The sequence below is a fragment of the Phaseolus vulgaris genome, chromosome 1 (assembly GCF_051622355.1).
Source record: "Phaseolus vulgaris cultivar YP4 chromosome 1, ASM5162235v1, whole genome shotgun sequence".
Classification (NCBI taxonomy): domain Eukaryota; kingdom Viridiplantae; phylum Streptophyta; class Magnoliopsida; order Fabales; family Fabaceae; genus Phaseolus; species Phaseolus vulgaris.
Window position 1 is genome coordinate 34,153,995 of NC_143498.1, and position 9,403 is coordinate 34,163,397.

The 9,403-nt window shown below is 36.8% G+C and overlaps 1 protein-coding gene across 1 annotated transcript; it reads left to right on the forward strand.

The window, feature by feature from the left end:
• Positions 1–1,030: 1,030 nt before the first annotated feature.
• Positions 1,031–2,836, forward strand: LOC150029590 (uncharacterized). Its single transcript, XM_090296207.1, has 2 exons — positions 1,031–1,070; positions 2,163–2,836. The coding sequence occupies exons 1-2, from the start codon at positions 1,031–1,033 to the stop codon at positions 2,834–2,836; spliced, it is 714 nt and encodes a 237-aa protein (XP_090152333.1).
• Positions 2,837–9,403: the final 6,567 nt, after the last annotated feature.

The window sequence follows — 9,403 nt, forward strand, 5'->3', positions numbered from 1 at the left end:
AGATTTATTCTATAACATCAAAAATTCTCATATATGAATAGATCATAAGGTTTAAATAAGTATAAGAAAAAAAAACAAAAATGTGTAAAATTTATGTAGGATCTGTAAGAAATTATGTAAATTAATTTCTATAAAGTGATTAACATGACTTAAAGTTTGGACTTTGGGCCCAAATATGATTTAATAATAATAATATAATTAAAGATCGATTGGTTAATGTGATAAATATATATATATGATGATATATCTAATGAAAAACCTACATTTGATGGAGATTGGGAACTAAAGGCTATATGGATATTGCAAATAATAGTTGTCTCACTCATAACCATCACCAAGGTGTGTGACAAGAACGGGATTGCTAAGAGATAGATTGGGACAAATGAGATAAAGTAATTGCTCAATTAGGATCACTCATGCATCAAGGTAAGTGCCTATTCCTTCATGATATGATAAGATCTGTATGAGAACATTATTGTATGTATTCAATTGTACATTAATTCATGTTTTAATTTACATGTAATATCAGAGCCTCATTGCTCATTTTGTGATTCTCCATTAATGTTTTTTCAAAATCTAAGAACCCTAATTTTCAAATATTCTCAATTTAAGAACTCTAATTTTAAAACTAGGATTTATAGATTAAGGTTTCCATTCCTCTATAATAAATCCCTAATTGTCCTAAACCATCAAAAATCAAAGAACCCTAATTTTAAAATAATCCCAATTGAAGAACCCTTATTTTTAAAATTAAGGTTTATGGATTAAGGTTTCCATTAACATAACCCTAATCTTCCTGCACCCAACGCCATTAACAGTGTTAAAAACCCTATGAACCTATTAGTGGGACTACAAGCCTTCGCCGTTGTCATCCTTCGTTTTTCTGTCACCACCCATAACTGCAGCGGTGCTAGTGGTGCGGCGCGGTGGCGCGCACAGTGCAGTGGCGCGTGCGGTGCGGTGGCGGCACGGTGGCGCAATTGCGTTTTCTGACCTGCACGCAGAGCGGTGGTTCGCGCGGTGGGGCGCGATGACGAGGAGGTTGCGCGGCGCGGCAAGGAGGTTGTCCGGTGAGGGTGATGGTCGTAGTCCGTGAACCTTGTTCGCACGGTGGTAGTGCTGTAACGATAGTAGGAGCTTTTCGAAAAGAAAGGCGTGAGAAAGATGATGATGTGGATTCAATTCATGATGATGGAATTATAATATAATATATATTATAATATAAATTAATGAAAAGTATGAATTGTTTCTTCCTGCACTTTAGATTAAATTATAATATAATGATAAATTCAATTTATGAATAGCATGAATTCATTCCTGCACCTTACGTCATTTACTTTACTAATGATTTTATCAAATTTTAATTAAAGTTTTATTATATTATAATTTAATTTAATTTACATTAAATTAAATTTTAATTAAAGTTTTTAATTTAAATTTTATTATGTTATTATTATAATTAATTCAATTTGAATTATATTAAAGTTTAATTAATTGATTGAAAGTGAGGAATGGAAAATTAATTTTTTCGCTTTATGCATTCAATTTTAAAAATTGAAATTTTGGAATTATTTGTATGATAGATTTGTAATCACCAAAAAGTGATCAAATCTTTAAGTTTTATTTAATTCCAAATTATGAATGAAATTTTATTTCAATTAATGATATTATTTATGGAATTATTTGTATGATAAATTTGTAATCACCAAAGTGATCAAATATTTAAGTTTTATTTAATTCTAGATTACTGATAAATATTATTTCAATTACCTATAGAATGAATGCTAAATTATTTAAATATGGGTAAATGGAAATTCATTATTATTAGACATTTTTGGATCACCCAAAGGTTGATTAGTTGTCCTTATAATTAGTGGATATCATTGTTGGTAGTGAGTATGTGTTATTAGTTTTGCTTGTATATCCAAAGATAACAAATGTTTCTAGTTAATGCATATATCTTGCCAAATAAAGTTAATACTATTAGCATCATTATGTTTTGTGTATTAATGAATCTCCCAAAGGAGAACATTAGTATACATAGAATGTTTTCTGAATCTGTATTCTATGTTTAGTTTATGACTCAAAGTATTAATGTTAAGCATGTGTGATTGCAGTATTTGTTCCTGTAGCCATACATTCGTAAGCTACGTCTGTTCCAGTCTTAAATGGTCTAAATTTTTATGGCTGGAGTGAAAAAGTCCAATTTCACTTAGGTGTATTGGACCTTGATTTGGCCATTCGAATCGAGAAACCTGCTGCTATTATTGATGATAGTAGCAATGAGGAGAGAGCTCATTATAGGGCTTGGGAAAAGTCAAGCAGACTTAGCCTGATGTTTATGCGAATGAGCATAGCAAACAATATTAAGTCTGCTCTTCCCGAAACTGAGAATGCAAAAGAATTCATGAAGTCTGTGGAAGAGCGCTCCCAAACAGCTGATAAGTCTCTTGCTGGGACATTAATGAGTACGTTAATCACCATGAAATTTGATGGTTCTCGTACTATGCACGACCATGTCATTGAAATGACTAATATTGCGGCAAGACTTAAGTCTTTGGGAATGGTAGTGGATGATAATTTTCTCGTACAATTCATTTTGAACTCTTTACCGTCTGAGTATGGTCCTTTCCAGATGAACTATAACACTATGAAAGATAAGTGGAATATGCATGAATTGCATAGCATGTTAGTTCAGGAAGAGACTAGATTGAAGAATCGAGGAAACCACTCCATACATTATGTGAACAATCAGGGAGCTGGAAAGAAATTCTTCAAGAAACATGGAAAGGGTAAAGGACCACTGAAGATAAATGAGTCCTCTACCAAGCTCTAGAAGAAGAATGACAAATGTCATTTCTGCAAGAAAGCTGGACATTTCCAAAAGGATTGTCTGAAACGTAAGACTTGGTTCGAAAAGAAGGGTAAGCATAATGTTTATTTTGTATGTTTTGAATCAAATTTAACTGAAATTCCACATAATTCTTGGTGGATTGATTCTGGATGCACAACTCATGTTTCTAATATGATGCAGGGATTCCTTTCAACCCGAACCATAAAGCCAAATGAAAAGTTTGTCTTCATGGGGAATAGAGAAAAGGTTCCAGTGGAAGCAGTCGGGACTTATCGTTTAATCCTCGACACTGGATACTTTTTATGTACCTAGTATATCTAGGAATTTAGTTTCATTGTCTAAACTTGATGTTGCCGGATACTCTTTTAAATTTGGGAATGGTTGTTTCAGTTTATATCAGCGTACCTATTTGATTGGATCTGGTACTCTTTATGATGGATTATATAGATTGAATCTTGACAATTTATATGCTGAAACTCTTATGACCTCGCATCATAATGTTGGCACTAAACGTAGTTTAGTGAATGAATGTTCTGCTTTCTTGTGGCACAAACGTTTGTGACATATTTCCAAAGAAAGAATGGAGAGATTGGTAAAGAATGAAATACTTCCAAGTTTGGATTTTATGATCTGAATGTATGTGTGGATTGTATTAAAGGCAAACAAACAAAACACACAAAGAAGTACTCAACTTCTTGAAATTATACACACTTATATATGTGGACCTTTTGATGCAAGTTCTTTCATTAAAGAAAGATATTTTATCACCTTTATTGATGATTTTTCATGTTATGGTTATGTCTATTTACTGCATGAAAAATCGCAAGCAGTGAATGCCTTGGAAGTTTATATAAATGAAGTGGAAAGGCAATTAGACAAAAAGGTGAAAATTTTCAGGTCAGACAGAGGTGGTGAATATTATGGAAAGTATGATCAAAGTGGAGAACACCCTGGTCCGTTTGCTAAGTTCCTTGAGAGACGTGGTATTTGTGCTCAATACACAATGTCAGGTACACCACAACAAAATGGTGTTTCAGAAAGGCGTAATCGAACCTTAATAGATATGGTTAGGAGCATGTTAAGTAAGTCAACTGTACCTGTTTCATTGTGGATGTATGCTTTAAAATTTGTCATGTATTTGTTGAACAGGGTTCCTAGTAAGGCAGCTCAAAAGACACCTTTTGAATTGTGGATAGGAAGGAAACCCAGTTTGAGACACCTGCATGTTTGGGGATGTCATACAGAAGTTAGAATATACAATTCGCAAGAAAAGAAATTAGATGCAAGAACAATCAGTGGATATTTCCTTGGTTATCTAGCAAAGTCAAAAGGGTATATGTTTTACTGTCCTACCCATAACACAAGAATTGTTGAATATGGAAATGCACGGTTCATTGAAAATGTTGAAACCAGTGGGAGTGATACTTCACAAAATGTGGAGATTAAGGAAGTCAGAGTACAAGTTCCTTTAACTAGTACTTCAACTTCAAGTATTGTTGTTCCTAATGTAGTTGAACCACTCAACGATGATGAAGAACAACAAATTAATGATCACGAGGTTAACAATGAACCTGTAGTAGAACAACCACAAGAAATAGAATTAAGAAGATCTCAAAGAGAAAGAAGGTATGCTATTTCGAATGATTATGTGGTTTATCTACAAGAGTCAGAAAATGACTTAAGTATTGATAATGATCCAGTTTCATTTTCAGACGCCATCAATAATGATAATTCTGATAAGTGGTTAGATGCCATGAAAGATGAGCTTAAATCAATGTCACAGAATGATGTATGGGACCTTATAGAATTGCCAAAAGGATGCAAGAGAGTCGGGTGTAAATGGGTCTTTAAGACTAAACGGGACTCTCATGGAAATATCGAACGTTACAAGGCCCGACTTGTTGCCAAAGGTTTTACTCAAAAGGATGGCATTGATTATAAGGAAACATTTTCACCTGTTTCTAAGAAAGATTCCTTAAGAATTATCATGACATTAGTAGCTCATTATGACCTTGAGTTGCATCAGATGGATGTCAAAACTGCCTTTTTGAATGGGGATTTAGAAGAGGATGTTTATATGGACCAACCAGTGGGGTTCATTGAAGAAGGAAAGGAACACATGGTGTGTAAACTAAAGAAATCAATATACGGGCTTAAACAAGCTTCTAGACAATGGTATCTTAAGTTCAATGATACTATTGTATCCTTTGGATTTAAGGAAAACATCGTTGATCGGTGTATATATCTGAAGGTCAGTGGGAGCAAGTTTATATTCCTGATTTTGTATGTTGATGATATCTTGCTTGCAACTAATGATCTTGGTCTATTAAGTGAGACTAAGAAGTTTCTCTCTAATAACTTTGAGATGAAAGATATGGGTGAGGCATACTATGTGATAGGAATAGAAATATTCCGTGATAGATCACAAGGGTTGTTAAGTTTGTCTCAGAAAGCATATATTAATAAAGTTTTAGAGAGATTCAGAATGGATAAATGTTAACATCTCCTGTTCCAATACAGAAAGGAGACAACTTTAGTCTCATGCAATGTCCAAAGAATGATTTGGAACGGAAATAGATGGAGAATATACCTTATGCATCTGTTGTTGGGAGTTTAATGTATGCTCAAACTTGTACACAACCAGATATTAGTTTTGTAGTTGGTATGCTTGGTAGATACCAGAGTAATCCAGGTTTGGATCATTGGAAAGCTGCAAAGAAAGTTTTAAGATACTTGCAAGGAACGAAGGATCACATGCTTACTTATAAAAGATCTTATCATCTTGAGGTGATTGGATATACAGATTCAGATTTTGTTGGTTGTGTGGATACACGAAAATCTACTTTTGGTTATGTGTATCTTTTAGACGGAGGAGTGGTTTCTTAGAAAAGTGCGAAGCAGACAGTCATTATTGCATCCACCATGGAGGCTGAATTTGTGGCATGCTTTGAGGTCATAGTTCAGGCTAATTGGTTGCGGAATTTTGTTTCAGGACTTGGAATTGTTGACAGTATTGCCAAGCCGCTAAGAATTTATTGTGATAACTCCGCAGTTGTCTTCTTTTTTAAAAACGACAAGTATTCCAAAGGTGCTAAACATATGGAATTGAAATACTTTGTTGTTAAAGAAGAAGTTCAGAAACATAGAGTGTTAATAGAACATATTAGCACTAATCTTATGATTGTTGACCCTTTAACAAAAGGGTTACCGCCCAAAACATTTACTGGTCATGTTGTAAATATGGGCATTATGTCTACTAGTGAATGATGAATGTTGTTATCAATGCTTATTTGACACTCTGAGCTCATTAATAAATAAAGTTTCTGAAATTTATGTTTTCTACTTTATGTATATGCATGTAAATTATGTTGTGGAAAACAAATTATGTTGTTATTGATGAAAAATGACATTATGTTTGAACCTATTATGGATTTCTCACTATAAAGTCATATTAAGGAGAAAGAATGATATAGTAGTACATGGAAGGAAATGTGTTGTTTGAAATGACATGTAACCGCCATGACTCTTATTATTTATGTATCAATTATCTTGATTAATGATAGAACCAATTTACGTAAGGCCTTTTAAATGCGCATTTATGTAATTATTAAATCATTAAAGTATTATAACTCATATGAGTCAAGTGGAAGAATGTAAGAAATTATGTAAATTAATTTCTATAAAGTGACTCATATGACTTAGAGTTTGGGCTTTGGGCCCGAATATGATTTAATAATAATAATAGAATTAAAGGCTCATTGGTTAATGTGAGAAATATATATATGATGATATACCTAATGAAAAACCTACATCTGATGGAGATTGGGAACTAAAGGCTATAGGGTTTTGTCTCTGCAAATAATAGTTGTCTCACCGATAACCATCACCAAAGTGTGTGACAAGAACAGAATTGGTAAGAGATAGATTGGGACAAAAGAGATAAAGTAATTGCTCAAGTAGGATCACTCATGGATCAAGGTAAGTGCCCATTCCTTCATTGTATGATTGTGTGAGAATCATGATATGATAAGATCTGTATGAGAACATTATTGTATGTATTCAATTGTACGTTAATTCATGTTTTAATTTACAGGTTCATGTACTAATCGATGTAAATTTTTGTATGTTTTTTTTAAAATTTAATTAGTTTTGATTTAAAATCAAAATTTGAAATAATTTTTTTCCCATGATCTAAGGAAAACATTTGAAAAAAAAAGTTCTATAAAAATTATCTAATATAACCTAAAAAAAATTATGAACAAGAAAATAAAGCTACATTATTTATGTTGAAGAAGGAAGATTGTTGATTGCTCTCTTGTTTATTGGATGTTTTCATAGGACAATAGAGATTGATTATTGAAAACTTGAGACATTTCACTCATCTTTATTACACAATATTAATAAAAGTCAAATATACTTCATCATATGTTGAAAGTGTTGTCTTTGTCCAACTGTAAGTAATGCCTAAATGATGACTCTCTATAATACATGATTAGTAATCACATTTAAATGATTAATGTACCGTCCCGTCCCCGGGCGTTGACCAAAGTCAAAGTCAAAGTCAAAGTCAAAGTCAAAGTCACGGCCAAAGTCAACAGATTGACTGCATCAGGCGTCGCCTAGAGAAGGCATCGCCAAAACAAGGCGTCACCAAGATAGGGCGTCGCCTAGATGAGGCGTCGCCAAAACAAGGCGTCGCCAAGATAGGGCGTCGTCAAGCAAGGCGTCAATGGTGTTACTCCCCGATACCCATGGGTAGGAAAGACCATGGAGGGAGTGACACCACGGGAAGGCCTCAGGCCTCGACAGCTCAGAACAGTGATAAAGAGAATAGTAAGGTGGCTTCAAGGCCATAGTACTAGCGCCAGTAGGGAGTAGCCTGATTCGTGAAGTATCCCTGCCACCTCAGGGAGACCCTTGGGATAGATACGACTCAAGAGAAGGTCATGCCCAGGGGAAACCAGGTTCAGGGTGCGAGAGGAAGGTGGATACACTCACAGGGCGAGTGACTAGAGGTTGGGGCGCATGAGTTGGCACCCAAAAAGTCACCCCTTGCGCCAGATGCACTCCAAGGAATGAGGACTCACACGATGAAATATCCCTAAGTTGGGTTACAGTGCTGTGAGGCCCTCCACGTAGAATAACGGTCAAGTCAGGAGGACACGTGGCAGGAAGAACAGAAACATCAATGTTTTCCAGATAGTTTGTCGGGTATGAGGTAATTAAGATTATTTCAAAGTAATTAAGTTTACGTTTCAAACGCTTTAAAGCACTTTAAACACCTTAAGCGTTTTGAACGTCTTAAAGGCGCTGAACGTTTTATCCTTAAATGCGCTTTAAGACGCTTTAAATGCTAGAGACGTTTAAAGTGGGCTTTAGACGTGGGAAAAAGGATCGGGAGTTTTTTGGGAGAATACACACAGATACACTCTAGTTGCTTGCTCACGCACCCACTGTACGCACAGGAAATTAGGGAGAAAAAAGTATTAGTTACGCAGTGATTAGACCACCTTCAGAGCATTCATTTGCGGTGCTCCGATACGGGGTTGTGTCACTTTGATGTTTCTCGCCAGCTGACTTGATCGTCGGAGTGCAAACGGCCGCGAGGGCGTCCCTTTGTTCACTTCTTTTTCAGGTACACACAGGCGGTGCAGAACGAAGGTGCCCTAGCTCGAGGGATAGGCCACGCGCAAAGACGTCCCTGGTCAACCGGCCGAAACATTTGGCGCCCACCGTGGGGCCGATTTAAAACATCAGTCCCATCACAAGTTTCAGTCCGACAGTTCCTGAGAGTTTATCAAAGCCACCGTAACAACAAGAACATTGGGCCCTATTCGACACTTTGCGTTGAAGCATGAGGGCCACGAGACAAGGTTCAGCGCGCGCTACGAGTGAGGAAATGACCATGCAGCAGGTCATGGACATGGTGCAGGGGCTGCAGGAGGAAATGGCAGAATCAAGGGCAGAGCAAGAACGCATGCAGGCGGATCTCGCGGCCTCTCAGGCGAGAAATGAAGAGCTCCATCGCACAAATGAGGAATTGCGCCGCGGGTTGCGCAATAACCAAGGGCAACGCGACCCAGATGAGACCGAACGTCTCACCCCACCAAGGGAGTTTTCCACACCATTCTCGCAGGAGATTCTGGAAGCGTTGATCCCCAACACGTTCGCAGGGCCCAAGGTGATCTTCACAGGGATGGAGGATCCCGAAGCACATCTCACTGCGTTCCACACGCAGATGGTGCTAGTAGGCGGCTCCGATGCCGTAAGATGCAAGCTTTTCATGAGCAACCTGACGGGAATGGCCATGGATTGGTTCATCAGCCTTCCAGATGGCCATATCACCTCCTTCCCACAGCTGTCGCGGTTATTTAGGGAGCAATACCTAGCGAACAAGGCCCCACCGCCCGTTTCGTATGATCTGTTCGACGTAAAACTATATCAGGGTGAGACTTTGAAGGAGTACATCAACCGTTTTGGGGCTCAAGTAGTAAACGTTGGTACTACGGAAGAACCCATGATCGTGTACGCGTTCAGGAAAGGCGTATG

Excerpts from the sequence above, each read along its gene's own strand:
- LOC150029590 (XM_090296207.1), top strand. The coding sequence starts at position 1,031 with ATGACGAGGAGGTTGCGCGGCGCGGCAAGGAGGTTGTCCG. Across the intron at positions 1,071-2,162 it reads CGCGGCAAGGAGGTTGTCCG|TCTTAAATGGTCTAAATTTT; the intron begins GTGAGGGTGATG and ends CGTCTGTTCCAG.